Below are 24,899 nucleotides of genomic sequence, written 5' to 3' on the forward strand. Positions count from 1 at the left end.
CCCAGCATAGAAACTAGTGAGACTTTGTTTCAAAACAAAAAAATCAAAGGTCTGGGGGTGTAGGTCAGAGGTAGAATGCCCCCAGTTCAGTCTGCAGTAAAAACACACAAACATACACCCCTCAAAAATGTTTGCTAATTCTTTCTGTTTATATTTTCTGTTAAAACCCTTTGAATTTTTCAACTCAGTTTGATTTTTAGCTCCAGAATTTGTCTCTTTTCTTAGAATATTTATATTTTTGTTGATATTTTTACCTTGTTCCTATATAATTTTCTTGATACCATTTAGTTCATGTTTTCCTTTAGCTCATTCAGCAGGTTTAAGATAGTTGTTTAAAAATCTTTGTCAAATCAGTCAGAGATTTGTGGTTTTTTTTTTTTTTTTTTTTTTGTGGTACTGGGGGTAGAACCCAGAAGCTTTCTACCTCCAGGCTATACTCCCAGGCTTTTTTTATTTTATTTGGAAATAGGGTCTCACTAAGTTGCTGAGAGCCTCACTAAGTAGCTGAGGCTGGCTTCGAACCTGTGTGATCCTCCTGTCTCAGCCTCCCAAGCATGGGGATTACAAGCGTGCACCACCACGCCTGGCGAGATTTGTGTTTCTTTAGGGTTAGTTTCTATAGATTATTTTGTCCCTTTAAGTGGGTCATATTTTCTTGCTTCTTTGTATGCTGTGTGTGTGTTTTTTTTGTTGTTGTTGTTGAAAATTGGGCATTTGTAAAAGACACAAAAACTAGCCACCTTTCCTAGGCTTTGCAGACTGGTTTTGGGCAGGGGTCTTTACGGCCTAGTATATATATACCCTCTGACCTTCTGACCAGGGAAAGACCTTCACTGCCCATTGTCTTCAAACCATTTCTGGGAATGTGTCTTCCATGGACATGTGCTTGTGTTTTTATACGCTCCTCCATACTCTCAGTTCCTTTTTTTTTTTTTTTTTTTTGGTGGTACTGGGGATTGAACCCAGGGGGATTCTGCCTCTGAGCTTCAACTGTAATTCTATTTTTTTTTTTTTTTTTTTTTAGAAACAGGGCCTCATTAGCCAGGCCTGGTGGCACACGCTTGTAATCCCCGCACTTGGGAGGCTGAGACAGGATCACACAGGTTTGAAGCCAGCCTCAGCTACTTAGTGAGACTTTCAGCAAACTAGTGAGACCCTGTTTCTAAATAAAATATAAAATAGGTCTGGGAGTGTAGCCCGGAGGTAGAAAGCCCCCGGGTTCCACCCTCAGTACCTGGGTTGGGGGGAAGGACTGAAATAGGGTTTCACTAAATTGTGGAGGGCCTTGAATTGCTGAGACGGTCCATGAACCTGTAATTCTCCTGTCTCATCGTCCTGAGTACTAGGATTACAGGTGTCACCATGCTCAGTTCAAGTATTCAGTTCCTTTTATTTATTTAAATTTTTCATTTTGTACTGGGGATTGAACCCAGGGACATTCTACCACTGGGCCGTATGATCAGCTCTATTTTATTTTTTATTTTGAAACAAGGTCTCACTGAGTTGCTGAGGCTGGCCTTGAACCTGCTCTGCTTCTGTCTCAGCCTCCCAAGTACTGGGATAATAGGTGTGCACCACTGTGCCTGGCTACTGAGTTCCATTTAATGAATGAATGAATTAATTAATTTTGTGGTACTGGGGATTAAATTCAGGGCCTTGCTAGTATTCTACTACTGAGCTACATCTCCAGCCCTCTTCTATTTTTAATAAATGCATTTAAGGCAGTATATTTCTTTGTAAGTGCCATTTTAGTTGTACCCTATGGATTTTGATATGTAATACTTAGTTTTTCAGTTGTAAATACTTTACTTTCTATTTTCATTTGTGATCCCCCCTTATTTCTTGGTTTACATAAGAGATAGTGTTTCTTATAACAATTTTTATTCATTTAAAATTTTAGCTGATTTTTATTTTCCAATTTCAACTATAATTGAGTTGAGAAATGTAGAAGTAGAAAATAGTATAGTAGAAGCTTTGAGTTATTATTCTGCAAGGCTCCTGGGAAAGTCTCTAGAACTGTTACTGCAGTGAGGCCTGACTTTGGGGATCCAGCATATCAGGTTCAGCCACTTGTCCCAAAATCAAAACAGAAAAAGTAATGGTGACACGCATGAAAGAAACGTTAATCATTGTAGCTGTACTGGGAAGACAAGGGACCCACGTCCTTAGCCCTGTCTTCAAGAAGCTGACAGTGACTTTGAGATTTTATAGAAAGGAGGCAAAGTTTGGGGGTTCGCATAGCTGAAGACTTTTCACAGCTGACAGAGCATGTGATCTTGATCAGCATGTGATGATCTGTCATCTCTGGCTTGGTCTTTCTGGGCCTTGTTTGGGGTGAGAAAGTAGCTATTACCAAGGGTGTAGCCTGGACTCCTCATAAGATGTTTATTGATCAGACTTTGTCCTTGGACTCTAAAGTGATTCAAAGCAAGGGAGACTTCAAAATGGAGGCAGAGATGCCAGGCCCTTAATCCTGCTTTTGGCAAAGTATCAGACATTTTCAGACAAAAGTGAAGAGTCTAAGTCCTTGTTACAGAACCAGTTTCTAAACCAGTGGGTATCTTGACCCAGGTCAGTTTTTTTGATTGGCTTTGATATTTACCATTTGCTTTAGCCTTGAACAGTGGTCGCAACTTTTCTTGTCTTTTTTTAACACGTTGGAGAGCTCTGCTCAGACCACTGACTTTACAAAAGGCTCTATTTTTGTTCCCTCTTTATGCTATGAGTTGATTTTAGTCTCTCTCAGAGTTAATTGCTTAGCTGTAAGCAGTAAGATTTGAAAATAGACTACTTGCTTGTGTCTAATTGTTTCTTTTATCTCTTTGAGTAGAGGCGGTTAAGAACTGATGGTTTATGGGAAAGTATATTTGTTCCTAATTGGGTAACTTTAAATCCTTTATTTTTAGGAGAGGATAATAACTTGGATAGTAGTTGGGAAGTCAGAATGTTACATACGTGAAAGTGCTTTGTAAACTGATAAATATATCTAAGTATTAAGCTAATTTTATTGTATAACTGTAGTGGTTGTGGTATTACTCTTTTTAAGTCTGCTTTTGGTTTTTAGGCTATTCCATTGACCTGTCATGTGTGGCAGCAACCATTATATCAAGGCAACGTTAGAACACAAAGTCCCAAAACTAATGCAGTCTCAGTGGAAACGACAGCCAACTGGAGTCCTGAGGATGATCAGGTATGTCTGAGGATGAAATGGAAAACTATTTTTCTTTTGATTTGGAACACAAGAAATTCTGTGCTGTGAAGAATTATGATTGTGAAGAAGTATATTACTATTCCAGTTTTCGAAAAGATCTTTATAACCTTTATGTAAAACTTTTTTTATTGTCTCAGAATTCTTTACATTCTTCAAAAGCATTCTAAATGGAATCAATCAATCAATTAATTAATTAATTAACTTTGCTGTACTGGGGATGAAACCCAGAGGCATTCTACCTCTGAGCTACACCCCCAGCTGTATTTTTTATTTTGAAACAGGGCCTCACTGGGTTGCAAAGGTCCTCACTAAATAGCTGAGGCTATCTGAGAACCGCGTTCCTTCTCTCTCAGCCTCCCAAATTCTGGGATTACAAGCGTGCGCCACCATGCCTGGCCCCAGAACAGTTTTTAACCAAATATCTGTACATCATATGACCCAATCCATTTGATAAATTTAACCTTTATAACTATATCTTATCTCTTTCTTTGTTTCTTGGTGGTACTGGGGTTCCTGGAAGCCCTTCTATCTTCGGGCTATCCTCCCAGACCCATTTTATACTTTTTTATTTTTGGAAACAGGGTCTCTTAAGCCAGCATGGCTGGCTTCAAACCTGAGCGATACTCCTTTCTCCGCCTCCAAGCGCAGGGAATTACAAGCGTGCGCCACCACATCAGGCTTTTTTTTTTTTTTTTTTTTTGGTGGTACTTGGGGTAGAACCCAGGGGCTTTTCTACCTCTGGGCTATACTCCCAGACCTATTTTATACTTTATTTGGAAACAGGGTCTCACTAAGTTGCTGAGGCTGGTTTCCAACCTGTGCCACTGTCCTGTCTCAGCCTCCCAAGCGCAGGGATTACAAGTGTGTGCCACCATGCCCAGCTCTATTCTTTATTTTTGAAACAGGGTCTCACTGAGTTGCAAAGGGCCTCACTAAGTAGCTGAGGTTGTCTGTGAACCACGATCCTCCTGTCTCAGCCTCCCAAATGCTGGGATTATAAACATGTGCTACGGATTATAAACGTGTGCTACGGATTATAAGCGTGTGCTACCGTGTCCAGCTGTGAATGATACACTTTTGAATAAGAACTGCATCATAGAAGAAATAAGGGGAAGAATTACATAGTTTCTAGAATCAAATAAAAATAGTCACAACTTACCAAAATCTCTGGGATACCATAAAAGCATTTTTTTTTTTTTTTTGGTACTGGGGATTGAATTCAGAGGCATTCTTCCTCCTAATTATTACCCTGTTTTATTTTTTTATTTTGAAACAAGGTCTGTTTATGTTGCTGAGGGCCTGTGTTGCTCAGTCTGTCATAGAACCTGCAATCTCCCTGTCCCTGTCCTCATAGGTACTGGGATTATAGGCGTGCATCATCATGCTTAGCTGTGAAGGCAGTTTTTCAAGAGGAAAATTTATAACCCTGAGTTACTCGGGTTAGAAATTGAGTGCCCACGTTAAAAAATTTAAAAATCAAAAACATTAGAAATTATCCAGGTGTGGTGGCGCATGCTTGTAATCCCAGCCTTCGGGAGGCTGAGACCGGAGGATCGCAGTTCGCGGACAACCTCAGCTACCTAGTGAGGCCCTCTGCAACTCAGTGAGACCTGTTTTCAAAATAAAGAATAAAAAATAGGGCAGGGGGTGTAGCTCGGAGGCCGAATGCCCCTGGGTTCCACTCCCAGACCCGCCCCCCCAAATAAATTGGAAATGAATTGCCCACATTAAGAAACAAACTAATATTAATAATAATAACAGGTAACCTGGTGTGGTTGTGCATGCTTGTAATCCCAGCATTTGGGAGGCTGTGACAGGAGGATCACGGTTCGTGGACAGCCTCATCTACTTAGTGAGGCTCTTTGTAACTCAGACCCTGTTTCAAAAATAAAAGAATAAAAAATAGGGCTGAGGGTGTGGCCCTTTCAACTGTATTTTTTTTTTCTTTTTGTGGTATTGGGGATTGAATCTAGAGGCATTCTACCTCTGGCACATCCCCGGCCCTTTTTATTTTATTATTTGAAAACAGGGTCTCACTAAATTGCCGACAGCCCTACTAAATTACTGAGGCTAGCTTCAAACCTGTGATCCTCCTGTCTCAGCCTCCCAAGTACTAGGATTACAAGCATGTGCCACCATGCCTGGCCCTTTCAACTGTATTTGAAGTAATAATGATGAGAAAGTTTCTAGAACTGAAAAGATTCATTGCATGCAAAGCAGGATTGTTAAGACAAAAATCACTTCTAGGTACCTTATAGTGAAATTAAGAATATTGAATATAAAGAGAAAAATGTAAAATCTAGAGGAAATATCAAAGACAAAGAGCCTCCAGGGCCTCTCATTTACAAAGGAACAAGAGTATATTGACTAGTTTTCTCACCAAAAAAGTGAATTCAAGAAGTCAGTGAAGCCATTTATTTATTTATTTATTTATTTATTTATTTATTTATTTATTTTAATATTTTATTTTTATTTTTTTTGGTGGTACTGGGATTCCTGGAAACCCTTCTACCTCCAGGCTATACTACCAGACCTATTTCTATATTTTTAAAATTGGAAACAGGGTCTCTTAAGCCAGCGAGGCTGGCTTTGAACTTGCACGATCCTCTGCCTCCCAAGTGCGGGAATTACAAGCGTGTGCCACCACGCCCGGCATAATTTTTTTATTTTTTATTTTTGGTGGTACTGGGGTTAGACCCAGGGGCATTCTACCTCTGAACTATACTCCAGCCCTATATTTACTTATTTATTTATTTATTTAATTTATTTATTTTGTGGTATTTGAGGTGGAACCCAGGGGCTTTTTTTTTTTTTTTTTTTTTTTTTTTTTTAACCTCCGGGCTGTAATTCCAGACCTATTTTATACATTTTATACTTTATTTGGAAACGGTCTCACTAAGTTGCTGAGAGCCTCACTAGCTGAGGCTGGCTTTGAACCTGTGTGATCCTCTTGTCTCAGCTTCCCAAGCGCTGGGATTACAAGTGTGCACCACTATGCCTGGCTGTTTTTTGATTTTTTTGAAACAGGTTCTCACTAAGTTGTGAAGAGCCTCACTAAGTTGCTGAGGCCCTTCTCGAACCTGTGATCCTCCTCTCAGCCTCCCAAGTACTGGCATTACAGGTATGTGCCACCACACCTGTCAATGAAGACATAATTTTAAAGTTTTAAAGAAAAAATTTCAAGTTAGAATTTTTTCTAAACTTTAATCAAAATATGCAACTATAATAAGGATATTTTCAGGAACAAGCCTCACAAGAATATAACTTTGGAAATGCTCTAGAGAAAGAATTCAAAGAAGAGACCAAGAGGATACTGTAAGATGTTTAATAAATACATGATTAATTAACTTAGCAAATGTTATAGTTGTTTACAAATTCAATGTCCAGTGGGGGAAAAAAAAGAAAAAGTATAAGATGAGTGTGGTGGCACACAACTGTAATCTTGTAGTTGGGAGATTGAGGTTGGGATAGGAGGATTGCAGGTTTGAGACCAGCCTCAGCAATATAGTGAGACTCTCAGAAACCTAGCAAGACTCTGAAAAAATGAAAAAGAGCTAAAGGTGTAGGTTAGAGGTAGAATGTCCCTGGGTTAAATCTCTAGTAACATATATGTACATACATCAAAAAAAAAAGAAGAATATAAAAATCTGGAATCAATCTTCTAGATAATATCAACATGTGCTTCTATGAGAAATTATGTGTATGTTTGAATGGGGAGAGAAATAATTCAATAATGAAAAAAATGGATGAAAGTAAGAATGAAATTTATTCTAAAAAACATAGAAAAGAAATCATTAATAAACTATGACTAAACGGGAAGGCCTTTGGTAAAGAGCAGCCTCGTTTCTTAGTCATAAGACTGAAATCTAAGTAGATAATGGGGTTGTAGATCTGATTATAAGAAGACAAGGAAGTTTCTGTTCCTGGCTATCCCATAATAAAGTAGGACATGAGGTCATAGATGGAAATGAGGAGAGTTCACTAGTTCTGAGGAGAGAAGGTATAAAGTACTCTTTGAAAAGTTAACTCACTAGAAAAATGTTATTAGGATTTTTAGGCAATATACGTAGTACCCTTGAGCCCTAATGCCATTAATTTAAAGAGACACGAATCTAGTATATGATTTCTTCAGCCATGTTCTGCTACTTGGATTCAGGCAAGGAGACTGTTTAGCTAGTGCTAGCTTTTGCCTGGCAAATAGAGCAGTGGGAGAAAGAGGCAAGAAAGTTAAGTTTTTTTGCAAGGTGGTAATGAAAAAATTATGAATTGGAAAGAATGAAATATAGATAAGAATGGTATGATGAAAAGTGTAAATGTGCCAGGCGTGGTGGCGCACGCTTGTAATCCCAGTATTTGGGAGGCTGAGACCAGAGGATCATGGTTCGCGGACAGCCTCAGCTACTTACTGAGGCCCTCTGCAACTCAGTGAGACCCGGTTTCAAAATAAAGAATAAAAAAAATAGGACAGGGCTGGGCGTGGTGGCGCACGCTTGTAATCCCCGCGCTTGGGAGGCTGAGACAGGAGGATCACACAGGTTCGAAGCCAGCCTCAGCTACTTAGGCCCTCTGCAATTTAGTGAGACCCTGTTTCCAAATAAAATATAAAAAAGGTCTGGGAGTATAGCCCGGAGGTAGAAAGCCTCTGGGTTCCACCCCCAGTACCACCAAAAAAAAAAAAAAAAAAAAAATAGGACAAGGGTGTAGCTCGGAGGTTGAATGCCCCTGAGTTCCATCCCCACACCGGGAAAAGAAAAAAAGGAAAAAAAAAAAGAGAAAAGTGTAAATGTGATAGGCTAGTTGTCTGTGCAAAGTTAAAGAATTACAAATTTGTAAAGGATTACAAGTTCCCATTTATATATAGTAGCTAAAAGGAGCAGAGAGTAAAGTAGTGGTTGATAGTGCCTGAGATTGGGAGCCTGAGAGGATGAAGAAAGAGCGTGAGAATAATTAACTGATATAGGGGTGCAGTTGAATAGGAAGAATAATTTCTAATGTTTTTTATTACAGTAGGATAATTATGATAATAGTTAATCGAACATTTCAAGATAGCTAGTAGAGATGGTTTTGAATGTTCCTAATACAAAGATAGGATAAATATTTGAGGTGTTAGATATGCCAGTTGATGCAATAAGTACGTGTGTGTGTGTGTGCGCATGCGCGCGCACGTATAGTCACATTGTACCCATAAACATGTAAAACTATTACGTATCAATTAAACTATATATGAGAAAATGATGAAAAGTGTAAATGTTGTAGGATAGTTGTCTTAATGAAGTTAAAAATTATTGCTGTGGAGGTCAGAGGATGGGCAGGATGATCCAGGGATACCTCTGTTACCAGAACTGAGGAATAATCTAAGGAACCCAGTTTCAAACCATGGTCTAAGGCAGAGAGAGGAGTGGAAACTAGAAGTTTTGTTAGAGTGAGAGCCAGAAAAATGACTGGAATATCCTTGCTTTAAAACCTTTTATTGGCCTGCTATCTTCTATAAGGAGAGGAAAAAAATTGATTAATCATACTCAGATTTTTTAAAAAATTCAAGTATTGGAAAGGTAAAAAGCATATTTTTAGCACTTATTTGATGTGATAAATTTGGCAGCGAATGGATTGAGATATTTTAGACTGTTGAAGGTCTACTATTCTGTAATCCCACAAGCCATACATGAGTAATTTTAACATTTTAGAAACATTTTAGAATATTTTTCTTCAATCTACTTTCTTTGTACATACTTATGTAACTTATGTGATCTTATGCAATAGTTGGATATCTTTTTAAACTTTACTGTATAAGCATTTCATCAATAAAATTTAAATACTGAAAATACCTCATCAAAGAGAAAAATCTCATTGGAAAATGTGAAAATCTTTAAAAATTATAATATGCCTTGTTTTTATGGATTTTTGCATCATCTAAATGGGAATTAAAAGATATCGTCTTTTAAAAACATTTCAGTTGGTCGGGCATGGTAGTGCATGCTTGTAATCCCAGCACTTGGGAGACTGAGAAAGGAGGATCGCACCGGTTTGAAGCTAGCCTCAGCTACTGAGTGAGGTTCTCAGCAACTTAGTGAGACCCTGTTTCCTAATAAAGTATAAAATAGGTCTGGGAGTATAGCCTGGAGGTAGAAAAGCCCCTGGGTTCCACCCCCAGTACCACAACCCCCCCCCCAAAAAAAAAACCATATAAGTTGGTCAAAGAAAAAGAAACAGACTATAAAATAATAGACTCGTTTTTTTTTGGGGGGGGGTCTGGAGATGGAACTCAGGGGTATTCGACCTCTGAGCTACACCCCCTGCCCTATTTTTTATTTTTTTATTTTGAAACAGGGTCTCACTAAGTTAAGTAGGGCCTCACTCAGTAGCTGAGGCTGTCTGGGAATCTCCTCTCAGCCTCCCAAATGCTGGGATTACAAGCATGCGCCACCACGCCTGCTTTAAAATAATAGACTCTTTACAGAATAACACACTATAAGATAAGGAAAGCCAATACATTGTATATCTGAAGTTTCCATCAATATGATGGAATGTTTTAAAATAAATAAAAGTTGCCGGGCGTGGTGGGCGTGGTGGCGCACACTTGTAATCCCCTTATAGTTAAGAAAATAAAAATTGAGTGCAATAGACTTTATATTTTATAAAGGTGGACTAGGATTACTATGGAGGAATTTGAGAAATTTGATTCTTTAGCACTGTAGGAGATGGTTAGTAATAGAAAGAGATCTAGCTGGGCATGGTGATGCACACCTGTAATACCAGTACTTGGGAGTCTGAGACAAAAGGATCACAGGTTGGAGGACAGCCTAAGGAAGTAGTGAGACTTTCATCAACCTAGTGAGACCCTGTTTCCAACTAAGAAATCAAATTGGGTTGGGGCTGTAGCTCGAAGGTAGAATGCCTCTGGGTTTAATCCCCAGTACTGCAAGAAAAAAAAAAAAAGTAATAGGAAGAGATCTAAAATGTAGTTATGAATGTGGGAAATGTAGGCTTTTATGAGAAAGTAATTAAACAGGAAACTTATCTACTCTATGAGTGGACATTTCAATGTTGATATGCATGTCAACTCATCTAATGACTTAGCATGTTTTCCCTTAAAATTATTGTTTCAGAAAACAAAATCTTGGCATCATCTTCCTCAAGAAATGGACTCTTCCCAAACCTTGGATACATCGCAGACCAGGATTAATGTTGGACTGGAAGGGACACACATGATGGACTTCCCCTCTTTGGAGGAAGGTGAATTGACCCAGTCAGAAGATCAAGTTAAACGCCCAGACAGAGATCTCATGTGTTCTCCATTGCTAGGTAATGTTTTAAATGTCTAACTAGTAGTAATACTTCATGTTTGTTAAGTAGTTTTGTCAGTGTGGTTGGTCCTGTCTGTAACTAAATCCTCTTTGGGTTGAGGAGCTTGTAGAAGTACTGAAAGGACTTATGCGTGGTTTTGACCCTGCCGCTGGTCTGGTTGCATGAAATGTGCAGTTGTCCTCATTTCATCGTGGCCTGTTGCTGATAAGGCTTTCTGGAAGGTGGCAACGTCTCTCTAGGGGTATGCCTCCTCAGCCCTTATTGGGTTGAGGAGCTTGTAGAAGTACTGAAAGGACTTATGCGTGGTTTTGACCCTGCCGCTGGTCTGGTTGCATGAAATGTGCAGTTGTCCTCATTTCATCGTGGCCTGTTGCTGATAAGGCTTTCTGGAAGGTGGCAACGTCTCTCTAGGGGTATGCCTCCTCAGCCCTTATTGGCAGAGTTGTTCTTGTGATTCTTTGATTTCCATAGCAGTGGATAGACTGGGCTTTCTACCAACAAAAGCAGATGTCCATATTTACCCTGATGATGATGATGATGATGATTATGGTGCTGGGGATGAAATCCAGGGGCCTTCTACCTCTAGGCTACACTCCTAGATCTATTTTATATTTTATTTGGAAACAGGGTCTCTTAAGCCAGCGCAGCTGGCTTTGAACCTGCGCGATTCTCCTGTCTCTGCCTCCCAAGCGCAGGGATTACAAGCGTGCACTACCATGCCCAGCAGCCCTTGTTTTATTTTGAAACAGGTTCTTGCTAAGTTGCTGAGGCTGGCTGTGACCCTATGATCCTCCTGTCTCAGCCTCCCAAGTTTTGGGATTGCAGGCATGCATCACTACACTCAGCCTCTGAATTTTTTAAAATGCTTACTATATGGTTAATTTGAAACAGTATATTTATTATATTTGTTCAAGGTTTCATCCTCTTGTAGTCTGAGTATATCAGATGACTTTGTTAGAAAAAAATCCTCTGGCTGTGTGTGGTGGTGCACGCCTATAATTTTAGTACTTGGGAGGCTGAGGCAGGAGGATTGTAGGTTCGAGGACATCCTCAGTGAATAGTGACATTCTCATCAACCTAGCGAGACCTTGTTTCCAAATAAGAAATAAAATCGGACTGGAGGTGTAGCTTGAAGGTAGAACGCTTCTGGGTTCATTTCCTGTTATCAAAAACAAACCTTCTGATTCTTTGAGGGGGCAAAGGGCATCTGGCTTGAAGGTTTAAAACTAATTTTTCTAAGCCATGGCCAAAGAAGAACCATTTCAGTTTTTCCTGGATGGAATGTTATCATTATCTAGCATTTTCTAATTTTTTTTTTTTTTTTTTTTGTGGAACCCTTCTACATCCAGGCTACACTCCCAGACCTATTTTTATACTTTTTTATTTGGAAACAGGGTCTCTTAAGCCAGCAAGGCTGGCTTCGAACCTGCGCGATCCTCTTGTCTCCGCCTCCCAAGCGCAGGGATTAATTAGTGCAATCAGTACATAATTCTATTTTGAGTATTTACTAAGTTTAGCAGATAACTTGCTAGGCATTGAGGATATAGCTGTGAGTAAAGCAGACTGATGTTGGCAATTTTAATGGGAAACAGACTAAAGATCAAAACAATGTGGGGCATTATGTGCAGGGCATGAGAACAGAGAGAGTACACTGGTGCACAAATGAAGGCAGATGACCCATGGTGAGTTCTGTGAACCATAGTTTGCAGTCATTTCAAGAACAGTGGGGAGAAGGCGGAGCTCTTCACTTTGTACACAGTAGTGTAGGCATTCTGAAATCAAGGAATTAAAACCATAGCAGTCAGTATTATATTCATGTTTAAAAAACAACTTAGTTTTAGCAAAAATCATTTATAAGTTAATTTAATTTTTTAAAGTATTAGGGGTTTGAACCCAGATACATTCTACCTCCAAGCTATATCCCCAGCCCTACCTTTTATTCTTTGTTTTGAAACAGGTTTTCACTAAGTTGTTGAGAGCTTCACTCAGTATCAGGCTGGCTGTGAATCTGTGACCTTCCTGTCTCAGCCTCCCAAGTACTGGGAATTCAAGCGTGTGCCCTCATGCTCAGCTTAAATTAATTTTAAATAGAATATTGTTGGTTTTATAATAAAGTTCTTTTTTGTGGTACTGGGGATGGAACCCAGGGGCATTCTACTTCCCAGATATGCCCCCAGCCCTATTGTTTTATTCTTTATTTTGACACAGGGTCTCACTGAGTTGCAAAGGGCTTTAGTAAGTAGCTGAAGCTGTTCGTGAACCGCGATTCTCCTGTCTCAGCCTCCTAAATGCTGGGATTACAAGCGTGTGCCATCACGCCCAAGCTTAAAGTTCTTTTTATTTTTTGTTTTTGTTTTTGTGGTTGTACAGTGCTTTAAGGATTAAAGACTTTAAACCTAGTTTTGTAAGACTGAATATATATATAATATATATATATATATATTATATATATATATATATATATATATATTTATTGTTAGGGGTTGAACCCAGAGCCTTGTGCATGCTAGACAAGTGTTCTACCACTGAGCTGCACCCCTAGCTTCTAGTTTGTACATATTTCAGGGTATTAAAGTAAGAATTACTTAATCTGACAGGAAGTCACAAGAATTTTTTTTTTTTAAAGCAGGAGCAATCTCAAACTTTTAGGTTAACAGGCCTCCTTTACATGTTTTAAAATTACTGATGACTCCAAAGAGCTTTTGTTTATGTGGGTTATTGGTATTTCCTATGTTAAAATATAAATTTTAAAAATATGTATTATATTTAAAAATAACAATCACCTCTTGCATATTAACAAAAAGTAAATAGTTTTCTAGAAAAATAACTATTTCTAAAACAAAATATTTAGAAGAATGGTCTTGTTTTACTTAAAACAACAGCAACCACTCTATAATACCTGACTCAGAAGACAATATGATACTCAGTATGCTTCTGCGTTCAGTTCAGTGTGTTACTATATCATATTTGATGTAGCCTCTGTGAAATGCTACTATTCCCTTTTAGGAGAATGAGTGAATAAGGCAATGGTATTTGAATATAATTTTGACCCTAGGTACCTCCTAAGAGTGTCTTTGGACCCACTATACTTATCCACTTTGACATAGGAGTATGTTTATATTTCTTAAGACTAAAAGAGACATTCATAATAGTTAAGAAAACTCAAATAGTTAGCACTTGCTAAAAAGTGAGAATATTTAGGTTCAAATCTCAGTCTGGCACTTAAGCTATGTGAATATGGACAGACTACTTAATATTTCATTTATAAGGCAGGCATAATAGTACCTATCCTTAAAAATTGTCATGAGGATTTATTGAAATATTGTATGTTAAGTGCCTGGACCTTGTCAGGCTTAATAAATTGTAGCTGTTTATTACTGTATAATGTTATGCTTGTCGAAACTTGTAGATAGCAGTATATTTTTAGGTGCTTTAAAATATTACATGAATAAGTCAGGTGTGGTGATGCTCACCTGTAATCCCAGGTTTGGAAGGGTGAGACAGGAGGATTGCAGGTTTGAGGCCAGCCTCAGCAACTTAGACTGTTGGGGGGGTAGACTTGGGGGTTTAGCTTGGAGGTAGAATGCCCCTGGGTTCAATTCCCAGTACCCAGAACAATGAAAACCCTGCAACATAATATATGAGTAAGCTAAACAATCAAATCTCAGATGCTCAACATTCTTATATTTGATACTTTATAGTCATACAGGATAACTTTGCTTCTCCTGACTTGCCTTTGCTGACATGTTTGACACAAGACCAGGATTCCTTATTTCACCAAAGTGAACTAGATTTTGCACCTCTGAGGTAGGATGATTTCTTATTTGCCTCCAATCTTTCTATTCTGTCTTATTACAAGTCGTTATTAATATTAATGACTAGGCTAAGGAGGGACTAGAGTAGAGGTTGATATTGTGGTGGTAGCAAGGTGCTGAATGATGCTTTTTTGCCACAGTAATGTAAGTATAGTGATGTGCCAGGTGATAGTGTGTTGAAAAACAATTTCTGATGTATTGTAGTAATTCAGGCATATTTTAATTACAGGCACACTGAATTTTTCTTATGTTGTCATTATCCCTTTTTTCCTTCTCAGTCTCATTCTGTAAAAAAAGCATTCATTTCTAGGTTACTAGCTTGCTCTGAACTGTTGTTTTTTTCTTTTGCGGTACTAGGGATGGAACCCAGGGGCATTCTACCTCCGAGCCACACCCCCAGCCTTTTTGTTTTTTTCTTTAGTTGGAAACAGGGTCTCACTGAGTTTCAAAGGGCCCCACTAAATAGCCCAGGCTGTCCAGGAACCATGATCCTCCTGTTTCAGTCTCCCAAATGCTGGAATTATAAGCATGTGCCACCACGCCCGGCTTGCATTCTTATTTCGATAAACACTTTTTGCATCTGCCTAGTTAGCTCTCTTTACCTTTTAGTGCTGTGAATATGCAGTAACACAGTGTTTATAACTTATAATCCAAATATGTTCTTTAGAATAATTGCAATGTGGAGCTGGGCGTGGTGGCACACACTTTTAATCCTAGCATTTAGGAGGTTGAGACAGGAGGATTGTGGTTCCTGGACAGCCTCAGCTACTTAGTGAAGCCCTTTGCAACTCAGTGAGACCCGTTTCAAAATAAAGAATAAAAACTAGGGCTGGGGATGTAGCTCGGAGGTAGAATGCTACTGGGTTCCATCCCCAGTAACACACACACACACACACACACACACACACACACACACACACACACACACACTCTCTCTCTCTCTCTCTCTCTCTCTCTCTCTCTTTTCTGGAATTCTTCAAAATGTATTTGAAATTATCTAAGAATATGTCTGTCTCTTTTAGAACTAAAATAAAAACCCACCTTAAACTAAAAACTATAGATATTTAGAAAGTTAGAAAGTAACCCCTGAACTAATGCTATGCATTATATTCCTTTCTAATTACTTTTATGAAAAGTGCTTTGTATGTATCTGATTGTTAACCAGTGGTTAAATTACTGCTATATTTTTAGTAGATCACTTTTTGAGTAGTTTTCACAATCTTAATAAATAATAAGTAAAAGAGCTAATGCAGATTAAATGAATATTAAATCATTGTGTGTGTGATAAAATAATATTTAAAGTAGTAAAGCTTAAAAAATATTTTTTTCAGTACTGGGCATAAAACCCCAGGGGCATTGTACTTCCAAGCTACACCTCCCAGCCCTATTTTTTATTCTTTATTTTGAAACAGGGTCTCACTGAGTTGCAAAGGGCTTCACTAAGTACCTGAGGCTGCCCAAGAACTGCGACTCTCCTGTCTCAGCCTCCCAAATGCTGGGGTTACAGGCATGGGCCACCACGCCCAGCAGAACCTTTTTTCTTTCATTCTTTTTTTTTTTTTTTTTGATAATGTGGAAATCAGTTTTTGTCTCTTGTTTTAGGAGAGCTTTGAGATAATTGTATTGTAGGGTGGCAATTCACCTATGGTTAGATAATTTGCTTTGTTCAGTAATTAGCCACTTTAATGGAATTCAAATAGAAGTTTCAACATTTTGAAATTAGAATGAATACTTTCAAGTGAACTTAATATTAGTTTTGTATTTTTATATTAGTACTTAAAATTAAATGTTAAGGTGTTATTTATTAATATATGCATATATATATGGATATATTTATTATACATAACTATATTTCCAGGGCAATTCCTGATAAGTCTGAAGACACTGAATGGTTTTCTCGCCCATCAGAAGTTAGTGAAGCTTTGTTCCAGGCTACCTCAGAAGTCTCTTCAGACTTAGTTAACAGTTGCTTTAGTATATCTCAGCACCCACTTATGGGTAGCACAACTCTTGGGTCTCAGCACTCTTTTTTACCTACTGAACAAGAGAATATTCCAACTGATATTGTTGATGAACTGAACACCCCCAAAGACTCTGATAATTATGATACTCTTTGTTCATATATGTCATGGAAGACACAAAAAGATACACAGCAACCCAAAAGCAATTTAGCTGATAAAGATCAAGTTTCAGTTTCAGCTTTATCTGATATTAGTGATGAAAACATAGTTACTAAAAGAAGTGATGCTTCCCATTCATGTGTGCAGCAGCATTGGAAACCGGAGGCCTTTCAGGAGGTAGAACCATTTCTAACCACAAAGGACCACGTTTCTTTTCCACGTGAAGTTGCTCCTCATAACAATAAAACATCATATTCTTACTTGCGGTGTTCGTTGGAAAGAAGAGGAAAAGGGGTTCCCTTGGCCTCTGATAGTCGTTACTTTGAGAGTGTTTGTTTAAGGGCTCCAGCTGAGAATGATAAGAAGCAAAAAATAGATTCTTCGGATGGTTATGGAAGAAATGAAGAAGTTCTGTGCAAAGAAGTATCTCAATATTGTGAACAAGAGAAAACTAGAAACAACTTGGCATCTCCAGAGGTGCATCCCAGATCTTTAGAGATAAAGTATGTTGGGAATGTTATGGTTCCTGATAAATCGGTAAGCGTTTCAGAAGCACATATACTCTCCAGGGGACATGATATCTCTGAGATGGAGGCTTCTGGCGGTCCTCTTCAGACAACCACATCCAACTTGGATGAGACAACAGAAGAACCGTATTTTCAAGAGGAAAGAAACCAAAAAGAAACTTCTGGTTTTGGTGAGAAAAATGTTGATGCTACGGAAAATGTAGCTTTTGAGGCAGTTATTGCCTCTATAGAACCTTCTGAGAAAGAGAGTACAGTAAGTGAAATTCAAACTGACATCAGTAAATCTTTATCAGATGACAGCTACGAGAGAGAATCAGAAAGTCCAGATTTTTCCCCATTAAAATGTGATGATGAAAACTCTTTCTTTGATACACTTGAGTATCCAAACTATCAATCTACTCCTGGGGTGTTTGAATCAGCAGCTTCAAAACCATTATTGCATAAAAATGATGATGATGATGATAGCTCCTTATATTGGTATCCAAATTTAAAGTCTTCCCCTAATGTTCCTCAGAAAATGTTCATTAAGCCACTTTCTTTTACTCCAGAGCTTAAGTCATCTTTAAATGAAAAACCTTGCACGCAGGCTGTTGGTTTTGACAAAATACAGCCAGCTTTATTTCAGTGTGATATGTACAATGAGCCCTTTCTTCCCGCTGGGAAGATAAAGTCTGTTTCTTCTCTTGATGTTGCAGAGAAGGTAAGATCTTCAAACATTATTTATTCAATGAAAGTATCAACCTCAGATTCTTTGGTTTTCCAAGATTTAAAGCAGCAAATTCTTGAAGAAGTTGCACATTCCTCAGACTCTAATTTGGGTAAGAATGTAAACTCTAGTAATGCCATTGAAGGTCCACCTGCAGCTGTAGGAAGCAGCTTTTCAGCAAACTTGATGGCATGCGATGCACAGTCACAAGGTAATTTACCACTGTCTTGTGATGCATCATTAATTGCAGTTGGCCAAGAGACATTGCTGAAAGCTGATGTAGGCCAAGGTGAAATTTCTCGGTCTTTGGGCGCTGAGACCAGTTTTTCAATACATACAATTATGCAAAATGACTCCTATTTTGTAGAGGGCCTGCAGGGGAAGGCTGAGTCTGATGCCATTACTCTTGATGATGATACTGAGTGCTGTAGCCTAGATGAAAATCCTCATGTGTGCAGTGAAAGAGCTGCTGAACTACAGAGAGAGGTAAGACACAATAAACCCAGAGTTGTGGGGATAGTCTTTTCTAGTATTGTTTCAGAAAATGGTATTTTAAAACTTTTTGCTGTTTTCTAGACAAGTGATCAACATGACTTGACTGGCGAGTGCATTGAACTAGCAGCTTTAGAAGATTTGCTTGATGATCTTTGTGACAGCTCTTTGCACTGGCAACTTCCTTTACAGTCACCGTGTGAGGAGGAGAGCAATTCTGAAAAGCCTGTAAGTTTTTCTATTTGAAGTTTTTTTTATGGTTGGGAAAGGAATATTTTAGTAAAAAATTGGAATGAAAGTAAATGGCCCATTATATTTTTCCTAACACCAACTTGTGACTTCACTTGATACCCAGGAATATGCTCCATTAGTTTGTTAGAGATTGACATAAAGGAAATGTTTATGTTTCAGAGGCCATAAGACTTTGTGAATTCTTTGGTTTCTTGAAAAAGAGCAATATTTGGAGCTCCTAGCCTTTTTATCTTGAGGTATCTTAATTCTTCCGTGACTTGCCAGCAAGAATCTTTGGGAGTGTTGAAGAATAGGTGCAGGTTGTACGTGGTGGCCCATGCTTATATTCCAGTATTTGGGATGCTGAGATAGGAGGATCTTGGGCCAGTCTCAGCAACTTAGTGAGTCTCTCAGCAACTTAGCAAGAACCTATTTCAAAATAAAAAAGGGCTGGGGGTGTAGTTTGAGGGAGAATGCCATTATGTTCAGTACCCAATTCTCTCTAAAAGGATAGAGAAAATCATGGAGACATTCAAGTGGTTGTGATTTTTCCCAGTTCTGGTTTCCAGTGTACACACCTTGAATAGGCCCTGGACTGTTCAAATACTTCTACTTAGACATTCCTCAAAGATTTTACTTCCGGGAAGTCTGAATCCCTGACACTGTTTCCTCAGGTAATTGAGGTGCTTAATGTTCAAACTAGTTAGGATACTAACTCCTTCCCAAATGAGCAACAGACCCATGAAAGTGTGTGTGTGTGTGTGTGTGTGTGTGTGTGTGTGTGTGTGTGTTTCTCCATTTATGTCATTATTATTGTGTTTATGTACTAAAAATGACACCTTGGCTCTTATCAAAATTCCTTTTTACTGCTGGGCATGGTGGTGCACGCTTGTAATCCCAGCATTCGGGAGGCTGAGACCAGAGGGTTGTGGTTTGCGACAGCCTCAGCTACTTAGTGAGGCCCTCTGCAACTCAGTGAGACCCTGTTTCAAACTAAAGAATAAAAAATTGGGCAGGGGGAGTAGCTCGGAGGTCAAATGCCTCTGGGTTCCATCCCCAAACCCGCAAAAAAAAAAAAAAAAAAAAAAAAAAAAAAAAAAATCCTTTTTACAAGATTTAATTTGATTGATTCCTTCGGTGTTTTGTCTTTAATGTTCCTCTTGTTCTATTGCACGTCCCTTTTTGTCTGGTACTGTCAGCAACAAGTTGGTTCCTCTTTACTTTTTTTTATTTTTTATTTCTTTGTGATACTGTGGATGAAACCCAGGGGCATTCTACCTTTGAGCTACATCCCTTGGCCCTCTGTTTTATTCTTTATTTTGAAACAGGGTCTCACTGAGTTGCAAAGGCCCTCACTAAGTAGCTGAGGCTGGCTGCGAACTGCGATCCTCCTGTCTCAGCCTCCTGAATGCTGGGATTACAAGCGTGTGCCACCATACCTGGCTTCCTGTTTACTTTTAATATATCTCTTATGTCCTGTGTGACATTAAGTGGAGCTAGAAACTATATTTGATGTACTTATTGTTACTTCCCTGTTCCTATTTCCCTAAGTATAAGATTAGAATGTCATTATAAAGCTACTAGTTTGGGTTATAACCATATTTAGACCCTTTATGTTCAGACAATTAATGAGAAAATGAAGAAAGATTATGAATGAGCTTTTCCTTTTTATTTGTAATTTGTTAAATTTATAAGAAAAATTAAAATGCAGAATCATGAAAGTTATATTTTCTTCAGTATTCTAAAGTCAGCATTGTTTAATTCTCATTTTCAACCTGATGAGAAAGAGAATGAAAAGAGTAAGCTAGAACTCTGTTCTCAAATACTGTGCTAAGAGGTTTACATATATACACCAGCCCACGTAGTCCAGCCTATCAAGTAGGATTATTGAAGATTATTATTATCTCCCCTCTCCAGTGCAACTTTCAAGGAATTTGCTCCTGTTCTCCAGACAGGACACCTGTAGGAAACTCACATTTATGCACTTAATAACTACCACAAACTGTCTTCCTGTTTGTTCTTTATTTTTGGTCAAGAGTTTGCACTTGCATTATTTTGTAAGAGTGAAGGTTTTTTATTTATTTATTTATTTGTGATATTGGGGATGGAACCCAGGGACATTCTACTTCCGAGCTACACCTCCAGCCCTATTTTTTTTTTTAATTCTTTAAAAAAATTTTTTTTTTGGTGGTATTGGGGGTGGAACCCAGAGGCTTTCTACCTCTGGGCTATACTCCCAGACCTATATTTTATATTTTATTTGGAAACAGAGTCTCACTAAGTTGCTGAGAGCCTCACAAAGTAGCTGAGGCTGGGTTCGAACCTCTGTGATCCTCCTGTCTCAGCCTCCCAAGCGCGGGGATTACAAGCGTTCGCCACCATGGGAGCCTTAAATTTTTATTTTATTATTTTTTTTGTGGTAGTAGGGCTGAAACCCAGGGGCTCTCTACTCCTGTGCTACACTCCTAGACCCATTCTATATTTTATTTGGAAACAGGGTCTCACTAAGTTGCTGAGAGCCTCACTAAGTAGCTGAGGCTGGCTTCAAACCTGTGCAGTCCTCCTGTCTCAGCCTCCCAAGCGCTGGGATTACAAGTGTGTGCCACCATGCCCGGCTTTTTAATTCTTTATTTTGAAACGGGGTCTCACTGAGTTGCAGAAGACCTTACTAAGTAACTGAGGCTGTCTGAGAACTGTGATCCTCCTGTCTTAGCCCCCCAAATAAATGCTGGGATTACAAGCATGCATCACCATGCTGGGCTAAGAGTGAAGTTTTTTTTTTTTTTTTTTTTTTTTTTTGTGGTACTGGGATGAACCCAGGGACATTCTACCTCTGAGCCATACTCCCAACCCTATTTTTTATTCTTTAATTGGAAACAGGGTCTCATGGAGTTGCTGAGAGCCTCAGTAAGTAGCTGAGGCTGGCTTTGAACCACACAATCCTCCCATCTCAGCCTCCCAAGCACTTGGATTACAAGTATGTGCCACCATGCCCTGCTAAGAGTGAAGGTTTTTGAAAGGGAATTGCTTTGTCAGTTTCAATAAGAATGAGAAACAAAATATAATCCATTTTAAACTTAGCGTTCATTCTACAATTTATTTTGTATTACATACTTTTAACAGTTCTTACGTTTTGAAACTGATATATTGAAATTTTATTGAAATTTTGCGGAAGTCAAGGTTGTAATAGGCTATTTTCTTTCTACATTTGGAAGCTGTGGGGAAAATTATTAAACACAGTTTCTCTAACAGTATCTGTATATCATTAATATTGAGACATATAGCAGTCATATGTAAATGTGTATGCAATTATAATATAAACAAGCTAGCTGGGCTTGTAATCTCAGTACTTGGGAGGCTGAGACAGGAGGATCGTACAGGTTCGAACCCAGCCTCAGCTACTGAGTGAGGCTCTCAGCAACTTACAGAGACCTTGTTTCTAAATTAAATACAAAATAGGTATAGGGGTATAGTTCAGAGGTAGAAGGCCCCGGGGTTATATCCACAGTACCCCCCCAAAAAAAAAGTATATAAATGAGCTATACTTTAAAACATTTCTATAGGAGTGGGATAATCGAAAACTTAAACAACTTAGTGCTGTGTTTAGACCAGGGCTCCTCAACATTGTTAATATTGGGGATTGGATAATTCTTTGTTGTGGGGGGCTGTCCTGTGTATATTAGGATAATTTGCAGTATCTCTGGCCTCTACTTACTGAGTACCAGCCATATTCCTTACCCCCGAAGTTATAACAGTGAAAAACATTTTTTAGTCTTGTGAAATGTCCCTTTGTGGAGTGCAAGATATTCCTCAGTTGAGAACTTCTAGTCCAGAGAAACCTATATGGACAATAGACATAAAATGTTTATTTCAACATCTTGCTAATTTCTGAGAATTGGGGGAGGAGGAGAAGAAAATATAATAAAAAAGGATAGAACAATTCATGCATATGTTTCGTTTTTAGAACCTTTCTGAAAAGGGCATGGCTGGACTAATTTTTAGGGGACAAATAGAAGCCTAAAAGTAGTAGATATAGTAGTATATATTTCTGTATGAATAAATTGTGAATTTGGTGTAAAGTTGTGCATGTTAAGTATTAATTTCACCAATAATGCTTTCTATTTATTTATTTATTTATTTATTTATTTATTTATTTATTTTTGTGGTACTAGGCATTCTGCTTCTGAGCTATGCCCCCAGCCGTATGTTTTATCCTTTTTTTTTTTTTTGCTTTTTATAATAATGAGGTTTGTTTTTATCAAGGAAGTATTAATTAATATGATCTTATTTTCTTCATTTTTTTTTCTTTTCACAGGTAGGTCATTCTAATGTGGGCATTAATCAGTCTTTTTCATCTATACTGCCTCCATTTGTTCCTCATGAGCCAACCAGTGAGTTGGAATATCATTCTTCAGATCTCAGAATGTTGAGGGTATCTCCTGACTCTCTGCCAAAGACTATCAAACAATTACCAGGTATGTAGAAAAAGGCAGTATTAAATATCCTCCTCATGTAGAGGTAGGTTATGTAAAATATCTTGCCATCGCTTGAGAAACTTGACTAGATTAAGGATACCCAGATAATTGATAAAGCATTATTTCTGGTTATATCTGTGAGGGTGTTTATAGCAAGAGATTTGAATAAATGGACTCTGTGCGGAAGATCTGCCCTCTCCAGTGTGACTCCATTTAATGGGCTGAGGCCTGGATATAACAAAAAGCCAAAGGAAAGGCAAATTTGCTCTTTTTCTTCTGGAGCTGGGATGGATACCTGTCCTTGAACATCACAACTCTGGGTTCTCTGTCCTCTTCCTGTGTCTCGGGTGTTTGGCTTTAGATGAGAGTTACACCATTGGCTTTCCTGATTCTGAAGCCTTTTGTCATGGACTGAGGCATACCACCAGCTTCTCTAGGCTAACAACATTATAAAAACATTATCTCCAGCCTCAGGTTACTCCTCAGAACAACTTGCCAATCCTTGTTCTCAAGTCAGCTCCATTTCATGTCCACTCTGACATGAATTGTAACTCTTCACTGAGCCATTCTCCTCAGACTCCCTAACCTATTTCTGCTACTTGCCACCTCCTTCATCAGAGTATTTTGCTCTCTACCTCAAAATTGTTCTCTTGTGATTTCCTTTCTACATTATTCATATTCACTCGTACCTTCTTGGGCTCAGTTTCTTTTTCCTTCGAAGTTATACAATATACCCATCTAATAAAAGATCTAGGTTTTTTTTTATGGTCTTAATGTTGATGTCTCTCTGAAATGTATATATCTAAATCCTAATCCCCAAGGTAATGTATTAAAAGTTGGAACCTTTGGGAGGTAAATAGATCATAAGGGCTTTAGTGGCAATTATAAACACAAACTTAGATCCTTTGCATCTTCTACAATATGACCCCACAGCAAGATGACGTTGTCTTTGAAGAAAGGCCCTCACCAACCCCAGAAGTGGGCTTTTTAGCAACCAGAACTGTGAGAAATAAATTTCCATTTTCAGGATAGGAATGACTTCTAAGCTCTTTACATACAGATCCAGAGAAACCTTTAATTTTTAAAGTGTTCAGATAGATAATAAATACAAGTAAGAAATATCTAGAGCTTTGGAAGGAAAATGGTGTATTTAGAGTGAAAATGAGAAAACCATCTGTCACTTTAAAAAATAGCTTTGTTAAGACATAATTTACACAGTACAATTTACCCTTAAAAATTAAAGTGTATAATTTACAAAACTGTGCAAACATTAGTATAATTTAAGAACTTTTTCATTCCCCCAAAGGAAACTCCATACTTATTAGCTCTCACTCCCCATTTCATAGCTTATTAGCACTACTATCTCTATGCAACCATTAATTCATTGCATAACCTTGTCTATTTTGGACATTTTCATGTAAATGAATCAGGGTTTGTGCTTTGCGGTACTAGGAATTGAACCCCTGGGGCGTTCTACCTCTAGCCTACACCCCCAGCCCTATTTTATTCTTTATTTTGAAACAGGGTCCCACTAAGTTGCCGAGGCTGGCTGTGAGCCTGCAATCCTCCTCTCTCAGCCTACAAAGTACTGGGATTACAAGGATGTGCCACCACACCTGGCTAACAATGTTTCCAAGGTTTTTCTGTGTTACAGCATGTATCAGTACTCATTCTTCTTTATTGACAAATCATACTCTATTGCTTAGGTATATCACACTTTATTCCACAGTTGATTGGGCATAACCACTTGGCTGCTATGAATAGTGCTGCTATAAACATTCATGTACAAGCCTTTGCTTAGACATGTTTTTCTTTCTCTTTGGTATATATCTAGTAGTAAAATTACTTGTTCATGGAACAAGCCAGGCATCGTGGCACAGCACTGTCATCCAGTACTTGGGAGGCTGAGACAGAAGAATCACAGGTTCACAGCCCGCCACAGCAACTTAGTGAGTCCCCTAAGAACTTAGTATGACCTTGTTTCAAAATAAAAAATAAAATAGGGCTGGGGGTATAG

The 24,899-nt window shown here is 38.5% G+C and overlaps 1 protein-coding gene across 1 annotated transcript in view; it reads left to right on the forward strand.

The window, feature by feature from the left end:
- The window catches only part of ALMS1 (ALMS1 centrosome and basal body associated protein), a gene marked incomplete at both ends in the record, with an annotated part of 141,119 nt that overhangs the window by 13,710 nt on the left and 102,510 nt on the right, over positions 1-24,899 (forward strand). The window contains 5 exons of the mRNA XM_080711409.1: positions 10,318-10,513; positions 14,218-14,323; positions 16,190-18,170; positions 18,261-18,404; positions 22,723-22,882. Of these exons, the coding sequence (XP_080567535.1) occupies positions 10,318-10,513; positions 14,218-14,323; positions 16,190-18,170; positions 18,261-18,404; positions 22,723-22,882 (2,587 nt within the window). The remainder of the gene's footprint in view (positions 1-10,317; positions 10,514-14,217; positions 14,324-16,189; positions 18,171-18,260; positions 18,405-22,722; positions 22,883-24,899) is intronic.

This window comes from Muscardinus avellanarius, assembly GCF_963383645.1.
Source record: "Muscardinus avellanarius genome assembly, chromosome: 15".
Taxonomy (NCBI): domain Eukaryota; kingdom Metazoa; phylum Chordata; class Mammalia; order Rodentia; family Gliridae; genus Muscardinus; species Muscardinus avellanarius.